Raw genomic sequence first — 19,381 nt, 5'->3', positions numbered from 1 at the left:
ATGGTGCTGAGCATGGTAGAGGTGCAGTACCAGGCACAGCCACACTAGTATGGATGTCACTGTGCCTGATCCTGCAGTGGAGAGTCCGTGGTGGGTTGGCGAGCACCACTGCTCCTGCGGATTCATTTTGGTCATCAATGTAATATCCTGGTCAAACAGGTCAGAAAACAGAACATAGATTGCCCTTTTTTATTACCTTGAAATCACTGGGAACCTGAAGCTTCGGAGATGGAATTCCAAGACCATAATCTATCAGAACCATTGACATTATGGTAAGGAACACAGCAAAGTCACTGATAATTGAACGGACCTATATATAAAACAAAAGGAGTCAATGATGAATCTGAAGCCTAGTCATTCCCATAGTTACAGTTTAATAAAATGTACTATATAATAACAAAATAATGATGAGATTATAAGAGGATAGTCCACCATTGTGAGGACCCTTGTTAAATAATATTACAGGAACCGCTAGGGGCAACCAGAGGTATATTGATTAAAATGCCACAATTTATTAGTACCTTTGTAGGAAAATATCTGCTGGTTTTGAATTGTTTTAGGGTTGATGAAAGCGTAACGGTTGAAAAGAATAAGATGATGGACCAGAACAGGACATCGGGTACATATGGGCCTTCATGTCCACAGGCACTACCCACAAAAAGTCCTTTATATTCCTTGCATGCCTGTGAAAATACAATTGATTTTAATAATTACTTTCATGCAATGCACATGTCTTTGTAATATAACCTATGAACATGGCTGCACCTACATAGTCAGTTTATGAATGTTTTTTCGGCAGATTTTTCCGCAGCGTGTGGATACTGTAATACGCTGTGGATTTTCCACAATTAAATCTGTTGCTAAAAATCAGCAGTTTTTATACTCTATGTGAACATACGTACCCTAATACAACATTTTTGAAGAATCTACGTAAGCACTGTGTGGCAGTATTATTTAGCCAGTTTATGGCAGTATAAATGCTTTGTTCACATCTGCATTGGGACTCCGTTCATGGGTTCCATCGGACCTTTCCATCAGGGGAACCCATGAACGGATTCCAAACTGATAGAAACGGAAACCATAGGTTTTCGTTTGTATCACCATTGACTTCAATTGTGACGGATCCGATGCAAATGGTTTCTGTTTGTCACCGTTGTGTAAGGGTTCCGTAGTTTTGACAAAATCAATAGCGCAGTTGACTACGGTATTGATTCCGTCAAAATTACGGAACCCTTAAACAACGGTGACAAACGGAAACCATTTGCACCGCATCCGTCACCTATGGTTTCCATTTGTTTCAGTTTGGATTCCGTTCATGGGTTCCCCTGATGGAAAGCTCCGACGGGACCCACGAACGGAGCCCCAACGCAGATGTGAAAGAAGCCTACCATGTGCATTGTACAGCAAAGATATATGGGCACTGTATGATAACATTACTTAACAACTATATGGCAGCATTAGTTGAGCACAGAATCTAACTTTTATTTGGGCAAGGTAATGCAGCATTATTAAAGCACTGCTATTCGACCATGGTATGACAAGGATATTTTTATAAATCGGAGGTACATCCAACAGAGATGTGGCTACAGCATTGCCAAATTATGAAAAATGTGTCTGCTATGTACCTCCCATGACCAACCCTGACCAGTTTTTGGATCCAAACAACTTTCTCTCCTAATTTAAATTTCAGGGTGTGCTACTTATATAGTTTTACCACTAATTTCTCGTAAGTTGATTGAAATTCATTTCTGTTCTAAAATGAGAGCTTCTTCCCCAAGCATTTTACGTCCAAAACAAGGACAAGACTCACATTTCCAAAAATTACAGATACAGCTAAAATTATATGCTGATTGCACCCTACCATTAAACAGGAAGCAGCGCTTATGATAAGCTTAGGAATTGAAAATAAAAAAAATTTGTTATATTTCAATACATATCCTGAACAGCTGGAAAAAAAATATTTTAGAGGAAATATGAGCTTTTGGATACATTTTAGAAGAGTCTGACTGTGCCATCTGTCACGCATCAATAGAAATCCTCTTTACTCTATCATGTTTTTAAGTTGATTTTGAAAAAAAACAAAACATATTTTATTGGCGAGGTTTTAGCTTTATCTGGAAACGGATAGCCATAAAGAGTGATGCATGAGATACTTGTGGACATATTTTTTTTTCTTGTTTAAATCATGGGGTTATTTTATACAAAAAGAAGCTCATGAAGGCCGCCACACAAGATGGTAAGCTTATTGGCTTTGACCCGAAATGGAAATTTTACATGAACAACATCTTTTTAGAGATCACTAGATATATTAGGCAGAAAAAGCAGGATTAAGGGGTAAAAAGCAATAAACACTTAGTCTTCCTTATTTTATTTGAAATATTAAGAACATGAATAGTCTTAAAGGGACATCAAGCCTAAAAATAAATGAGGAAAAATCCAATGGAATGCAAACATAAGTCAGCTTTGAAGAAATGTTGAAGAAAACTGGGATCCATCTCCTTCAATTTCACTCCAATTCAGCCTGAGTTCTAATGCCTGGGTGGGCTTAGATAAAGAGGTGGGGCTTCATTTCTATGGAAGCCCACTAAAATCAGAGCACAGGACCTATAAGGACCTGGGGCCTCCACCACATTAGGGCTCTAGGGGTACTCTAATAATGGCCATTTCGGTAATACTATCCAGCCGAGAAGAGTTAGCCCTGCATTCCTGTGGCAGCTATTTCCCCTAACACCTATATCCTTCACTTGAGAGGGCCACATGCATGCGCAGCTACCACCTCTATATTTGATTGCCATATGGATGTTTTATGTGGGTTCAAGGTCCCAGAGGAGGGATAGAGGCCCCCCCCCCACAAACTTAATATGATGCTGGAAGAGCAGTGGGGTAAGGTTTCTGCTGCTGTATATGGGTCTTTAAGAGGGAGGTGTCTGATTTTGCAGTAGAATTTAGTCTATTTGCACAGCAGAAATTAAAGGGGTCGTCTAGTTTAGGGACCACCTTTTCTATACCCTATTAGAGAATTCTGAGTGTATAGAGGGGCAGCCACCTGTTCAGGATCCTCTTTTTTTTGGCCAGAGAAGAGAGCAGTTGCAAAAAGAGTCTCTCGATCAGGAGGACCTTTCCTGTCCTGCATTACACAGACAACCTATTGATTTAAAGGCCACTGTGTAATGCTTAATTTCTCCTGCGGTGGCACTGCAGATAAATTCAATACTTGCTGCCAGGTTTCCCCACATACTGCATTTGATCGCTGGGGGTCCCAGCAGGGGGACAATTTGTAATTAACTTATTGGAAAAACAAAGGAAAATCGATCCAGCGCTGTTAGGTATTTTAAAAAGGAATCGGTGTTCCCACTTTTATTGTAGTTAAAAAAAATATATATATATGACCAAACGCAGTAGCAAGGTGGTTTCAAGTAATATGTGTTGAAGCCTTCGCGTTTCAAACACTATCAGTGTCCTTATTCATGGCTGATATCAGCCATGAATAAGGACACTGATAGTGTTTGAAACGCGTAGGCTTCAATTCTTATTACTTGAAACCACCTCGCTACTGCGTTTGGTCATATATTTTTTATTTTTTCTACTACAATAAAAGTGGGAACACCAATTCCTTTTTAAAATACCTAACAGCGCTGGATCGATTTTCCTTTGTTTTTCCATGTCACTTACCGTGAGCCGTCACGGAGATCCGGGCGAAGTTTGAATGCAAGACGCATGACTGGTGAGTTGGAGGTTTCCTCCCCTTGGTTTTTTTTTCTCTTCTAATTAACTTATTGTCAAGTAACCTTCTAACAAGTAGGGATCGTCCAGAGCTGAAAACATGATGCCCTGCTGCGGCCATATTGGACCACAACTTATAGTCTGGAACTATAGTTGGATCTTCAGAATCTAAGTTGGGATTTTTTATCATAAACCAACTTACACTGACAGTCAGGTTATTCCAGGTTATTTCTGACGTGGTTATATTGGCTTTATCCCAATATTTCAAAGTCTCATTACTAGGGTTGGTGGGCTCCGCACAACTGCACCTAAAAAGGATACAAGATCGAGAAAAGATCTTTGGGCGATAGTTTGGCTAAGGATTCAGTGGTAAAATACTAACACTTTAATGAATCTGAATTGGTTTGCCTAAAGTAATCTTACATAAAAAAAACACTAACATACTGCGCTCAATAGAACTCATTCATTTGCTGCATTGTGACATATGTTATGCTTGTTTTATTTCGGGTTTTCATTACTCCAAGGCTATTAAGTAAATCCATATACTATGAGATGACCTTGCAATCACGCAACATATTTCTCAAAGCAAATGATAAACTACTATAATAAGTGCATTCCTAATTATCAAAACTGTAGGAAAAAATATACTAATTGTGTTTAAATTACAGAAATAAAGTCTGAATTGAAAACCTGTACAAATATTTCCTTGATATTACCATATATATGAATTGCACCAATATGCCACTGTTCCCGAATTCGAATGTCGGGGTACTATTGCTCTGGGATACTATGTGTCGAGGTGCTATTGTTCTGTGACCTTGAGTATCTTTGTAGTATTGTGTGTTAAATATCCCCCGTACAGAACAGCACTCACTGCAATATGGTGAATAAGGTTTCATATTGAGCATCATATTATGGACCGCAATTAATATGTAAGTATGTTTAAACTCTGATGATCAGTACCAACAATTTAATAGATGCAGAAGGGAAGTTTTCGTGTCTTCAAACTTACTTAAAAAGGTTTCTGAGACTTTAATATAAAAGGAGTTATCCAGGTTTTTAATATTGATGGCCTATTCTTAGAATAGGCCATCAATATTAGATCGGTGGGGGTCCAACTTTTGGCACCCCCGCCAATCAGCTGTTTGAAGGGGCCCCTTTATTGTTTACATAGTTCTCCTTCTCATTCGTACTTGCACGTGCCTAAGGATAGGCCATCAATTTTAAAAACGCAGATAACCCATTTAATGGCCTATTCCTATAGGCCAATAATATTTCAATGGTGGGGGTCTTACTGCCAGCACCCTCGACAACCAGAACATTTTTATGTCCCCTTCATTGTAAACTCCTGCATAACACCATTTAAAATCGTGACTGTGTCTGGTACTGAAGTTCAGTCATATTCACTAGAATGGGATTGCCCACAACCAGGCACTGTGCCTGGGCAAACAATAAGGGGACACAGCGCTCGCTGGGATGCCGAAAGTCGGGTCTACACCAATCAAATATTAATGGTCTATCCTAAAGTCCTGAAAATCCCTTTAAGTTGGTTTAACAGGCAGCGACTTCACTAGTTTAGTTGGTTGTTATTTAATTAAAATAACAGGTTGTCACCGTGTGGTTAAAGGCGAACTCACCAATTATCTTTCCCTCACTTAGCAGTCAAGGTCTTTAGACAAGATATTGATAAGGGAGGGAAGAGTTGACTTCTTATTGTTTATTTTATTTTCTAAACCCAAAATAATTTTTTTACTTAATTTTTGGTTTACTTTACTAATTTCTGACAAAGGATTAAACAATCTGAACAACTCAGTAAAAGAAAAAGAAAAATCTAACTCCACAGTTTCATAATAGGGTTATCCCATGACATACAACCCCTCTAATATGGGAACTGTTTAACCCAAGGAAACCCTTTTAATGGATAACTCATCCAATATATTTCTCTATCTTATGATGAATATAAAAAGATGCTATTTTATTATAAATTACCACCAACCATTTATTATAATGTGACTTTGGTTGGACATCTTAGGGCCTGTTCACATCAGCGTTGGCTTTCCGTTCCGGGGTTCTGTCGGAGGTTTCCGTCGGGTTAACCCCGCAACGGAAAGTCAAACTGATGTGAACAGGCCCTTAAAGAGGACCTGTCACTAGGTCATCTAAGTTAAACTGGATAACTGACCTGAATAGCACTGTCTCCCTGAATCCTGTGCAGTTCTTTTTTTCTGGATCCCCCCATTCCAGATATATGGCCCAGTGTTGTGTTGGCTCCCTATATACTAATCTACTGTAGTTAGCCAACTGGGTGGAGCTAGCTTCCCTGCCTCTGATGCTGACCAATCAGCGCAAGGCAGCTTAAGGTTAGTTCACGCCCTGCTGGCTAACTACAGCAAATTAGCACATAGGGAGCCAACACAACAGTGGGCCATATCTCTGGGGAAAAAAAATAAAACAGCGCTGGAATCCGGGAGGCAGCGCTATTCAGGTCAGTTAACCACTTCAACTTATATGACCTTGTGACAGGACCTCTTTAGGCTGGCCATACAAGTGAAATAGCTTTCGGGTGAATGCTCGTTTGTCCAACAGCTATTTCTTCCGAATATACTATAAATAAAAGCACGACTCAGTGTGTAAGTTAATTTTCATTGGAAGAAGGGAATAATCTCTAGGAGTGGATTATCTCACAGGGGAACAAAGCATTCTGCATGTTGAAATCCAACAGCCCCTATCAGTCTCTCCCCTGACATCTTCCATTGGGGGACAGTTGGTACGCAAATTCGACCCAACTTTTAACTAGAGTGTAAAACCAAATTCAGAAGTTGTGCGCAATGATTTTATAAATCGGGCGACATGAATGCATGTTCCAGTGTCATTTTATTGACGGTTTAGTCACATTATTTTACATTTTCCCAATTCAGACTTTAATTAATCTGTCCTTTGTCTAAGTTATCTATTGCATCCAGTGAGAACAGGTCTGTGATTTTTGGGAGTACTTACTAAATGATCAAAAAAAGAGTACTATAAAGTGGATTGTTCTACAGGCTTCTAAACCTCTCCCTCACTCTGGAATTCATAACTTAGAGGAAAAAGAGACTGTACTTACGAATACTGTGTTAGAAGTTCCAAATTATTATTCATGTTGATTGGATGTTTCTCACCTAGTTGAAACAGCTTTTCTAAGGCCTCGTAAATGAATATGATGCAGATGAGAGCCGCAAACGCTTCCTCAGTAAACCGTGTAATATAACACACCAGGGAACTTGCATCCGTGGCCACCAGGACAATACAATTAAAAGCCGTCCAGAGACCTATGCTTGCTCTTAGCGAGAGGTACGAAAGCTCATATTCCCTATGGGAGGAAAAATGAAAATACATGATAGATAGATAGATAGATAGATAGATAGATAGATAGATAGATAGATAGATAGATAGATAGATAGATAGATAGATAGATAGATAGATAGATAGATAGATAGATAATAGTGAGATAGATAGATAGATAGATAGATAGATAGATAGATAGATAGATAGATAGATAGATAGATAGATAGATAGATAGATAGATAGATAGATAGATAGATAGATAGATAGATAGATAGATGCCATGAATGAAAGAAGAAGACAAATCTGAATCATCAGATGAAGTGATGTAACTTCAACCCATTCTTTGCCGGTTGTAATTCTACAAAAATGCTTTTAACTGGTGGGTTTAATAGGATTTCACAAATAATTTATTGTCCCATCCCACAGGGAAAATAGTTTGGTGACTCTGACTAGAGCAAACATCACAAGTTTGACTTTAAAATGTTACTAAATACTGTATTATTTACTGTTCGCATATTATATGTCATTTTGTTTTTATCACTTACTTGCAAAATTTGAACAAAATCTTTTCAAACACCAGCACTGGTCCTGTACTCCCCAGAATGGTAAGAGGTTGTCCACCAAACAGGGAAAACGCTATCCCTGTCATTGAGGCTCCAAACAAAGATTCTATTGCACTCTAGGCAGAGTAAAATAAGGCACATATGGGTTCATTGGTCAACTCATAAAGCAAAACACTAAATATCAGTAAGCAATCTATACACTGTAACTGTATAAGGTACAACACCTACTATACGACCTTCAGTTGCCTCTCCGAGAAGACCACCGAATGTGATAACAGGAGACATGCACGCACAGTACAGGAATAGAAACGAAGCTAAACATTGCAAGCTAAAAGCATCCCTGAAGTCACTCCAGAAGAAAGGAGCTTTCCTCTTGATATCTAGGACCAAGCCCCCAAACACCCTAGAATGAAGAAAAAGTATAAAGCCAAAAGTCACTTAAGAATTTACAATAATAACAAAGACCAACCATAAAACGCTGCACAGATTAGACTCTTCTACAACAAACAAAAAGTGGGGGGTCATTGTGGACATACAGTCTACAGGTCAGGAAAAGTGGGGCATGTTTAGGTAAAAAAAAAAAGGATTAATCTTCAGCATGCTAAATATAAGGAAGGGAGGGTTTATCTACCATTCTGTCAAGGTTTTCTTTTTGTTTTGCTTTTTTCTAGACGATGGCAAGATTCGTTTTGAAAATGGATGGAAATGTCTTCCATACAAAGTGGTGGCACACATGTTGTAGGCTTCCAATTATGGCCCCTTTAAAGTTTCTAAATCAATGATAATTACTTAACGGTAAATGAGTTGGTATTGAGTGAGTATTCTGACTTATTTTATTTTATATAACCAGCACCACCTTATTTTTTTAGAAATTGCTGACTTTGTCTTTCTAATTGGGGTATTAAGAAAGGCTGCATGGCAATGACAGGATGGTGGTCTTCTTATTATCCTTGATGGTGGTCCTGTTATTATCCTTGATGGTGGTCCTGTTATTATCCTTAATGGTGGTTCTGTTATTATCCTTGATGGTGGTCCTGAGTGCCCCCGGTCAAATTCAAACTCATGACTCTCATATTACAAGGCACCTGAGAACTAAGCTGCCCCAAACAAGTTAAAAGGAAATTCAACCAACCTTCCAGTCCTTTGTAGCTCAGGCCCACTGTGACCCTCATGTTCTTCTGTCTCCCCTAATGCTGCTGTCCCATTAGGCACACCAGGAGTTTTTCTCTTTTCCTAAATGGAATTTCAAAATGATAAGTTGATTTGAACTCCAGAGGTTTACCTTTAAATAATTTTTATTTTAGATGACAGAGACAATAAAAATTGATGTCCGTATGAGGAAAATACTAAGGGGGGAACACAGAAACAAACGCTAAGGGTAGAATTATGTAGGAGTCATAATACATCAACCATAGTAGTCTATGGGGCCCTACTGTACCTCCGTGTGCCTCCAATTTCATGATACAGTTCAGCACAAGTCCTTGGAAATTCTATAATGCCAAGAAAGAAATGCCAGCTGGCAGAGGTATGGCTGCGTCAAAGGGCTCAACCAATTAAGAAGCCCATAGGCTTCCATTTCACCCCATTGTGGAACCACTGTCAGTGGATCTTTCAGCCCAGGTGCCTATATTTTGAGGTTTCTAATGCTGCCCATACGCATTAGATTAATCTTTACTGATATGATCATGTAATGTGTATGGGGGCCGTCCAACGGGTACTTCGATGGCAGCTGTTGGAGAAAACGAGGATCAGGCAAATAGAATTTCATCATGACGATCCTTTTATTCAGATGGCAGATAAGTCGCTCTGTCTGGGCAGGTCGGAGCCAAACCGGTCAACAGCAATCTTATGTGTAAGGCTGTGTTCACACTGGGCGTTTTTTCAATGGTCATTATTGATCACCGTAGTTTTGTGGTTTTTAGAAACACAATAATTATTTGTCCCTTTAAATACTTGGTCAGTCTAAAACCTGGACTGAAATAACGGAGATGAGAATTTTCATAAGTAGCTTGTTGTAACTCACTTGTGATGGGACATTTTTTGGTGGTTCAATGCGGATCGATGGGTCCCATTCCCCTGGTGGAAGAACTGTAACTTGGTCAAGAAATTCATCTATTCCAGATACCAAATCATTACGATCTTTAGCTTTGTACGCAACATCATGAAATACCTGTTATGGAGGAGATGGGAAATTATGCATTTACGAGACTAATACTAAAATAAACAATGGTATAATGGAAATCAGTTTTTCCTATGAAAACTAAAGCTTTGTAATCACGTTGCACCAATTCTTCTAGAATGTTGGATTCAATTTGAAAGACCATCCGTAATATTTCAATTTTGCTAAAACCTTTTCCCTGTTCACAGGAAAGAAAAATAAGATTGAACTGCTCTTTATACGGCGGAATCTTACATTTACAAGGAAATAATATACCGACCTGAGAAAAATTATATTTTTGGCTTGTAGTGACCGCAAATGCAACAACCAGTGGATAAAATTTTATAGAAGAGTCTGTGTTTTAAAGTGATACTCCAAAAAACAACTAAAAATACTGCTATTGCATGAAGTAGAGGCGCCCACCCCAGCCCCAAATTTTCACCTATTTTTTCCTACCAATCGAGAGTACAGTAATCTTCTGGAAGGCCGCTTTTGCAGATGCCTTTACACTCAGATTTAAGCGGTTGTCTTGACCTACCTGGGAACTAGAATAGAAAATGACTCACTGTGAAGTCTTCGGATGCCCGTGCAGTGAGTCATTTCCTATTCAGGTTCCATCCCGGGCAGATCATGACAACCACTGCCTGAGCATTTCGGAAGGCAAGATGCGGGAGCAACCGGTCAGAAAACACTCATGGATGCCACAACCAGGGGATCACGTACTGTAGGTGAGACTTTGGTTACGGGGTTCTCCTACTCGGGTCAATACCTGTATTTTCCACTTCACTTATGAGTAAACTTAATTTCAATTTACACTTATAGAAGATGTCTGGATAGAACATAAGACACAATTTAACCAACACTCAACAGTGAACTGATAAGCCCTAGAATAAGTGAGCAAAGTAAAGGAGGGACATATATAGAAATCATAGGGCCCCACAGCAAAACTTAAAGGGGTTCCCTGATTTGGCCAATCCCACATCTTAGAAGGGTCCATTGACAATCGGTTCATCACAAAGTGTCCCCCTCCTGGGACCCCCAAAAATCTGCAGTATTCTGTTGGAAAACCAGGCAGGACAGGTTCCCCAGAACAAGAGAAGCTCATTGCAACTGCTCTCCACTCTGACCAAGATCCTAAAGTGAGGACCACCCTCTATTAACTCAGAATTTCCTAATAGGGTATATGAAAACAGGTTTTCTAAACTACACAACCCTTTAATATGGAAGCTCCGACAGAGCTCTGTTAGCACTTATTCACTGTGTGAGCCGTGCGGCAATGTCTACCCTTGTGCAGCGTGTAACAGATTTATGAGCAAGTAGAAAAGTTGAGGAATATTTGGAATATTTTAATAAACAAAGCCTTGCCAACTTTATCCCAGTCATATGTAAAAAAGAGTGGAACAGGTGCTTCATAAATATGGCACTCAGTCTGCACACCATAATGTTCATAAATATACCCCATAGGCCATAGCGCTTCTCTTCACGCAGTAAGTACGTGGTAAAACTGGCGCCCTGCAGCCTCCACTAGGGGGAACTCAGTGTATATAAATTTATAGAGCTATGTAGTGAGCTCCCCCATTGTGGAGGATGCAGAAAAATTTAATGGCTCTGTGTTGGTAAACAGGAATTTAGCACTGGTCCTCCTTCTTAACACGAGTCCTATAGCTGTGGCGTGGTCTGCCTTTATAGTGATGTCACCGCTACTGCACTGTATCCCTCTACACACGGCAATGGGGAACGAGCTAAAAATCACACCCCCTATGAGGGTAACTAGCGCAGTGTCCAGCCTTCCCAGGATAATTTAACCAGTACCAGGAAGCCTATTTTAATGTTCACTATACAGTTCCTTCTCCAGCACATATTCAGAACTGAACAGTTGTGATGTGTTATGGAGAATAGACAAGTAATAACCATTTTTCTTTTTCCGTAAAAACAATATCCGAGTTCCATATCAAGCACTGAATGGGCTGATTGGCAAAAAAAGACCCAGAGTCGCAGACTGGATTTATCCAACCTTCTCTGTGAGAATTAGTAACAGATCTGAGCCTCTGGTATTTACAGCATCATTCTCCAGCGGATTTAGGAATATGCTGCTTCAATGCGCTTATCATTCATTATTAATGAAAATAAATCTTAACCTTTTTACAGCAGGGTTCATCATATCTCAAGAATAATTCATTTATTTCCATATGTAGTAGTAAAAGTCGAATGTCTGCGTCCTCAGATGTCATTATGTTCCGTCACATTCTATTTTCACAAGAAACATTTTTTCCTAATAGTGAGAATCAGTGGAGGTCGCTCACCTAACACCTTAAAGAGGCTCTGTCACCAGATTTTGCAACCCCTATCTGCTATTGCAGCAGATCGGCGCTGCAATGTAGATTACAGTAACGTTTTTATTTTTAAAAAACGAGCATTTTTGGCCAAGTTATGACCATTTTCGTATTTATGCAAATGAGGCTTGCAAAAGTCCAAATGGGCGTGTTTAAATTAAAAGTCCAAGTGGGCGTGTATTATGTGCGTACATCGGGGCGTGTTTACTACTTTCACTAGCTGGGCTTTCTGATGAGAAGTATCATCCACTTCTCTTCACAACGCCCAGCTTCTGGCAGTGCAGATCTGTGACGTCACTCACAGGTCCTGCATCGTGTCGGCACCAGAGGCTACAGTTGATTCTGCAGCAGCATCAGCATTTGCAGGTAAGTAGCTACATCGACTTACCTGCAAACGCTGATGCTGCTGCAGAATCATCTGTAGCCTCTGGTGTTGATGTGTCCTCGCTCGTCTGACACGATGCAGGACCTGTGAGTGACGACACAGCGTGATCTCTGGAGAACACGGCTGTGTCTGCACTGCCAGAAGCTGGGCGTTGTGAAGAGAAGTGGATGATACTTCTATACACAACGCCCAGCTAGTAAAAGTAGTAAACACGCCCCGATGTACGCACACAATACACGCCCAGTTGTACTTTTACTTTTCAACACGCCCAGTTGTACTTTTGCAAGCCTCATTTGCATAAATACGAAAATGGTCATAACTTGGCCAAAAATGCTCGTTTTTTAAAAATAAAAACGTTACTGTAATCTACATTGCAGCGCCGATCTGCTGCAATAGCAGATAGGGGTTGCAAAATCTGGTGACAGAGCCTCTTTAAAGAGGATCTGTCACTAGTTTAGTAATGCCCTATCTCCTAGCTAATCTAATAGGCGCTGTCACACTGATAATGTTAGTGAAAATTGTGTCCCAAAAAGTTTATTTTAACAGTTATGAGTTTTCTAAATATGCAAATGATGCCATACTAGACTAGTGGGAGGTAACAGCAGCGATTCTCCTGAGGTGGAGCTTCCTCACAGCCTCTGACGCCGTCCTATCAGCATGAAGCTGCTTCACACAGTGTGAGAGACTGAGGCTGGAGGGAAGGGGGATTACTTCAAATAGCCATATCTCAGGATGTGGACCACCTAGAACAGCGGTTCTGACATAACTCTAAAGCAACTGGAGGTATCACCAGTTGAAAACACAGTCGGGAATGGAAGCTGTATACTATATGATCGCTGTGTTGCTGGGCAGGGAAGGGGGAGAAGCTGTATGAGGATTGGACAGCGTCATACAGAAAACATTACACCGCCCAGAGTGAAAAGAAAGAGTCACCTCCTATTTGGCAAGTATAGCCAAATTAGCATATTTAGAAAAATGCTCATAACTTTGCAAATAATAAAAGTTTTTGAAAAAACAAATCACACTGTAGTTATCAGCATCATAGCGTCAATTAGATTAGTTAGGAGATAGGGAATTAATAAACTAGTGAAACATTCTCTTTACATTAAGCCCTTTATTTATCTTTCTTCTTAAGAAGACAACCCCTGTCCGTGTCATTAGGGCATATGGACGTCTTAGAAGAGGGTCCCCCTCTCAGGACCCGCATCCTTTACGCGCAGCGGAGAGCAGCTAAGAAACAACAGCTTCCATTTTCGTGAACTCAGCCAGGCCATGTATAACATGGCCACCTATTCAATAGGATTCAATTCAGTAGACTGTAACTTGCCACATATGCGCCTCTTACTGTATTCATTCAGTTTTTCGCAGTCATACAATTTACATTAATCTATTAAAATACATAATACTTAGAGGTCAACAACAGCCAAGTAATAATTACCTCATCTGTCATCAATGTAGCAATTGACCGTCCAATCTCATGATACTGCTGTCCCTTTCCAAGTGGCCCCAGAAGTATGAACAAAAATCTGCAAAAGAGGTGGAGGATCAAGGATATGGTTTTGTTTAGATAGATAACTAAGAGGTGCTGATTTTGAGGGTAGGGGGAATAGCTTCCTCATCCAATGTTACTAAAAAAATCTCCTGCTGCAACTTGGAAACAGTCAGCAAGCTGCTGTTTATCTGGTTTCCCTATTTACTATTTTGAGTGCACAACTGTATAGTATACTGCTATGAATGGTCTCCGGGTCCAAATAAAATAGAAAGTAAAATTAAGATTACTTGGATGTTTAAGTATTAACGACCATTGAGAATGTATATGTCAGAGTCAAGCTGCCATGGATAGATTATTAGATTAAATATTAATTGATAATAGGATCCATCAGCATTTTGCATGCTTGTTGATGGTATCCAGGGAGTAATATATTTTTATACACTTCATAAAGTTAAAAAAAACTGGAAAATAAGTAAAAACAACACAACAAAACAATGAAGATTTATCGCAAAGATGCCAGATAATGCACTTGGCAACTAAATAGCCAAAGTTAATCAAAGGTGGATTAGAAATAAACATATTCCTTTACTGTGCCTGATGAGAACATGTCATAGGAAGTTTAACCTAAATATTCTATATACTGTTTTACATTTAATACCTTGATGGGATTGGGACTTCTGTAAGACCAGAAAGCAGGACTGCTGGAGACAGCCGAACAAAAGCAACTACAGCACGATCCAAGAATTCCAGTTCACCGACTAAGATGTTTGATGCTTCGGCTCCAGGAGGGATCTTTTTCATGAAATGCAAGTCAAACTGTATTGGGGAAAAAATAATAAATATGGTAAAATTATAAAAAAATAATTAAAAGTTCAATACATTAATAAAGCCTTGGTTTCTAGTTCGTTTTTACAGCACATACGGTATGTAGAGATCATGTTGTTGTGACAACAGACAACCAATTTGTATCCTGACCCAGTTTTCTCCATTGCTATAAAGCATGTGCTCACCTCAGCTTTACATTAAAAAAGAGTAACTTTGTAAATACATTAGATTACTTATCATGTATCTGTATTATAGTTCAGAACTGCATTCATAATTCTGGAGGCTTCAGAGCTGTAAGCTAACAGGATTCTTTGCTGGGGCAATATCCTCTTTGCAACAGGCAGCATAGAGTCATCCAATGGAAGAAGAAAAAACTATCCCACTGGTTTATAGGAGCCCAGCTAAGCTGTTAGGGGTGTGGCTGACATCAAGCTTGTTGACTGTTTCCAATGACAAAGAGCAGAATTGTGAATTCAGCTATGGAATATCATTCAGGCTGTAACTCTGGATCAGTGTAAACTAAGTAAAGCCATGTATTGACAAATGTACTCTACTTTTTATATAAAATCAGGCCCAGGTGTACTAAGACTGATGTCTCCCACACCAGTCTTAGTCAGAAGCCCATAGGAGTTAGGGTATGTTCACACGGCCGAAAAAATCGGAAGCAGAACGCCTCCAAACATCTGCCCATTGATTTCAATGTGAAAACGGCGTTCTGTTCCGACGGGCCGTTTTTTTACGTGGCCGTTTTGAAAAACAGCCGCGTAAAAAAACGGCTGCGAAAAAGAAGTGCCTGTCACTTCTTCAGCTGTTTTTGGAACCGTTTTTCATAGACTCTATAGAAAACAGCTCCAAAAACGGCTGTAAAAAACTCCGCAAAAATTGCGAGTTGCTTTAAAACGTCTGAAAATCAGGAGCTGTTTTCTCTTGAAAACAGCTCCGTATTTCCAGAAGTTTTTTTTAGTAAGCGTGTGAACATACCCTCAAAGACAAACAAAACATTTATTTATAAATTATTTGCATCTTGGGCTGTCCATGCACCAGAAAGAAAAACTACAGCAGATTCAACCTGCCATAGATTTCTGCTGTAATTTTCGCAGAAATTATAGTCAATTTGTCAAGTTGCAGAATTGTCGCCCGTTTTTACCAAGCCACACACCTTCTTTGAAATGTGTGTGTTGCATAGAAATTGGAAAAAGTTGCAAACTTTTGTGAAAACAGACGTATGCCTAAATTTGAAACTTTGTTCTGCCACTAAAGTGGCACAAATCGCTCAATCAACGAGGGCCTAAATGTTTCTTCTTTTGTTCTAGGGAAAAAATGAGTAGTCAGGTAATGAGGCAGCAAAATCCCCCCTTCCACCCAGGGGACATGAAGCTGTATATCAACATAGGGAAAGAATTCTCTCCTTTGATGGACAAGCAGAACATCTGACATTACAAAATCTCATATCCTAACCGAGGTAATCCCAAAAGTTCCAAGCCAATGGGCCCAGCCTCAGTCCACCCCTGCTCTGTTCTATCCTTACCTTGATTCTGTTACTTCCATTGTTGCCTCTACACTGCGCGGTCTGGAAATGATACAGTTAAAAATTCCAAACTCTGCAAGCAGAGAGTTATTATTAGGCTCCTTACTACTCATTAGACCTTGTTCACACTTTGCGTCCGCAGTTGGTGCTGCTTTCAAACCGAGAGCAGCTAAAACTTGAACGTCAATACGGTTTTGGCCACGTCACGGCCGAAATTTATGAACACAAACAAAGTATGTTGTTTTAAGGGGGGATTCACACGAACGTGTATTGGGTCCGTGTGGGCCGCGTGGTTTTCACGCGCCACGCACAGACCAATACAAGTCTATGGGGCAGTACAGACAGTCCGTGCTTTTTGCGCAGCGTTTGTCCGCTGTGCAAAAAGCGCAACATGCTCAATATCCCCGCGTATTTCGCGCATCACGCACCCATTGAAGTCAATGGGTGCGTGAAAACCACGCAGGTCGCACGGAAGCACTTCCGTGCGAACCGACTGAAACAGCGCACCAGCTGTCAAAAGGATGAATGTAAACAGAAAAGCACCACGTGCTTTTCTGTTTCCAAACATCCAAACGGAGTGTCTTTGAGATGAGTGAACCCAGACAACCGAACCAAACTTCAACGGGTTCGGCCGAACTCGTTTTGGCCGAACCCGGCAAAAAAAATTCCGGTACGCGACGTCAGGAGATAGTCACTGTCCAGGGTGCTGAAAGAGTTAAACTGTTTCAGCACCATGGACAGTGACTTCCGATCCCAATATACATGAACGTGTAAAAAAAAAAAGAAGTTCTGACTTACCGATAACTCCCGGCTTCTTCCTCCAGTCTGACCTCCCGGGATGACAATTCAGTCCAAGTGACAGCTCCAGACAATCACAGGCCAAGCACAGGCTGCAGCGGTCACATGGACTGCGGCGTCATCCAGGGAGGTGGGGCCTGATGTCAAGAGAGGCGCGTCACCAAGGACGCGTCACCAAGGCAACGGCCGGGAGGGAAGTTCTCGGTAAGTACGAACTTTTTCTTTTTTTTTGAACAGGTTTCTCGATATTGTGATCGGCATTCACTGGTGAGGGTGCTGAAAGAGTTACTGCCGATCAGTTAACTCTTTCAGCACCCTGGACAGTGACTGACGTCGACTAGACTCATCTCTATGATGGCGGCTGCGTGAAAATCACGCAGCCGCGCATCATACACGGATGACACACGCAGCTGTCAAGTGGTTTTTGCGCGCGCAAAACGCCGCGTTTTTTGCACGCGCAAAAACGCAACGTTCGTCTGAATCAGCCCTTACTCTTTCCTTTCTGGATCGCCTAAAGGAAGCACTGGACTCATTTCCCTTGTGCTTACATTAATCCTACCCAGGTTCTATGTTCTAAAATGTCATTGCAGGTAGAGATGTAGCCAAGTTTATCTTGACTCTGTACGGATGTAGCCATCTTTATCTTGACTCTGAAACTTGCTGCAGCGGGATATCACACGACAAAAGCCATTGAAAAGCCATTAAAAAAGTCAAGTTAAAGTTTCTTGCCACTGTGTATTTAACACGTTAAGGCCTTAGGCTATATTCACACGAGCGTATCAGATTCACACGTGTGAAATATGCTTGTAAATCTGGTCCGTGTGCGTTGCGTTATTGCATCTGTGCTTTGCGAGCGGCATGTGTTTTTCACGCACCCGCAAAGCACATCTTTTTCATTTTTCAATGTAAATGATGCGCAAATCACGCACGCAGTTTGCTGTGCGTGATGTTCACACACCCATTGACTTCAATGGGTGCGTGATGCGCAAAAAATGCACAAGAATAGGACATGCAGTGAGTTTCACGCAGCGGACACATTCCGAATGTCTAAATGGACCCATTGAATTGCATAGGTCCGTGTGACGTGGGTTGTTATAACGCGCGTGATATGGACGTGAAATACGCTCGTGTGAATAAGGCCTAAAAGTCAAGATCAAGATGGCTACATCTCTATATCAAGTATGTTTCTCTAGAATGTTTTATGGAAAGGAAAATCATTGTTATATACATTTTTGCTGGAGAAAAAAAAAAGATATTGAAGCTGTATTCCTCCATTATTCTATCCTTGAGTATTAAAAATATCAGTAATCCACAATTACAATGAAATGAATATGAAATACATAATACTCAAACATCATTATAGATGCACCAATGACATCAGTCCGGTCAATAAATAATTAGCGAAGTTCAAAAGTGCATCCTGCGATTGATCGAGGCAGACGCTACGCTGACCAGATTTCCGGATACACTATGAGAACGGACATTATGTTTAGAACGTTCCATCAGCCATCTGTTTACTTAGATACCAGCACACATTCAGTGTTAACATCTACAAGATTATCCATGCAAATTTAGCTGGCATCTCCCCAGAGTTTGCGAATACGGCACCAGAGATTTCTGTATTTTATCAAATATTTATACATTTGGTGTTCCAAAAAAATAAAACAATATACACATTGCACAGTTAGACACATTTACGTGTAAACTCCGCAAACACATCAGAATTTGTGAATGTTATAACATTCGGGGGGAAAAAAAATTGCTTGATTTTGATGCACATAGTTACATTTGTCTCTGTAAAGATAGGTAACCGTATGGGAATGCCAGAAACTTTTACTGTTTTATTCCATGAATGTTTACTCTCAGACTGAAGCTCTGGCTTGGAGTCACTATGACTATAATATTTACATGGGTTATATGTCAATGGGCTGTGTCTGATATTGTAGATCATCCTTACATCAAGAAAATGAAGCTTAGATGTGGTTCCAGACACAGCCCAGGTCAGGCACTGTTTCTGGGGAATAAAAATAAAATTTACCTTAAAAAAAATGTCCCCTTCCCATTCATTTTCTTAAATATCCCTTAAATGTAACATTCTTTACTTTTCTAGCACAAAAGTTCCAAATTCCCAGCATACACATATAAATAAATTAGAAAAATCTGTCTACCTGATTCCTCCACTAGAGGGAGCTGATTGTGTTTTGAGCTCAATGCATAACATTTTTTTAGTAACAGCGCCTAAATTCTCCCTA

The 19,381-nt window shown here is 40.2% G+C and overlaps 1 protein-coding gene across 2 annotated transcripts in view; it reads right to left on the bottom strand.

Annotated features, from left to right (window-relative positions):
• The window catches only part of SLC4A10 (solute carrier family 4 member 10), a 186,180-nt gene that overhangs the window by 34,860 nt on the left and 131,939 nt on the right, over positions 1-19,381 (bottom strand). For both annotated transcript variants that reach the window (XM_075829364.1, XM_075829363.1), the window contains exons 8-17: positions 14,637-14,794; positions 13,925-14,012; positions 9,634-9,780; positions 8,743-8,843; positions 7,839-8,013; positions 7,593-7,726; positions 6,827-7,072; positions 3,926-4,031; positions 522-683; positions 197-310 (exon numbers count right to left, since the gene is read on the bottom strand). In XM_075829364.1, coding sequence (XP_075685479.1) covers positions 197-310; positions 522-683; positions 3,926-4,031; positions 6,827-7,072; positions 7,593-7,726; positions 7,839-8,013; positions 8,743-8,843; positions 9,634-9,780; positions 13,925-14,012; positions 14,637-14,794 — 1,431 coding nt within the window. The remainder of the gene's footprint in view (positions 1-196; positions 311-521; positions 684-3,925; positions 4,032-6,826; positions 7,073-7,592; positions 7,727-7,838; positions 8,014-8,742; positions 8,844-9,633; positions 9,781-13,924; positions 14,013-14,636; positions 14,795-19,381) is intronic.

This window comes from Rhinoderma darwinii, chromosome 6, assembly GCF_050947455.1.
Source record: "Rhinoderma darwinii isolate aRhiDar2 chromosome 6, aRhiDar2.hap1, whole genome shotgun sequence".
NCBI classification, from domain to species: domain Eukaryota; kingdom Metazoa; phylum Chordata; class Amphibia; order Anura; family Rhinodermatidae; genus Rhinoderma; species Rhinoderma darwinii.
This window is presented reverse-complemented; position numbering and strand designations above follow the sequence as displayed.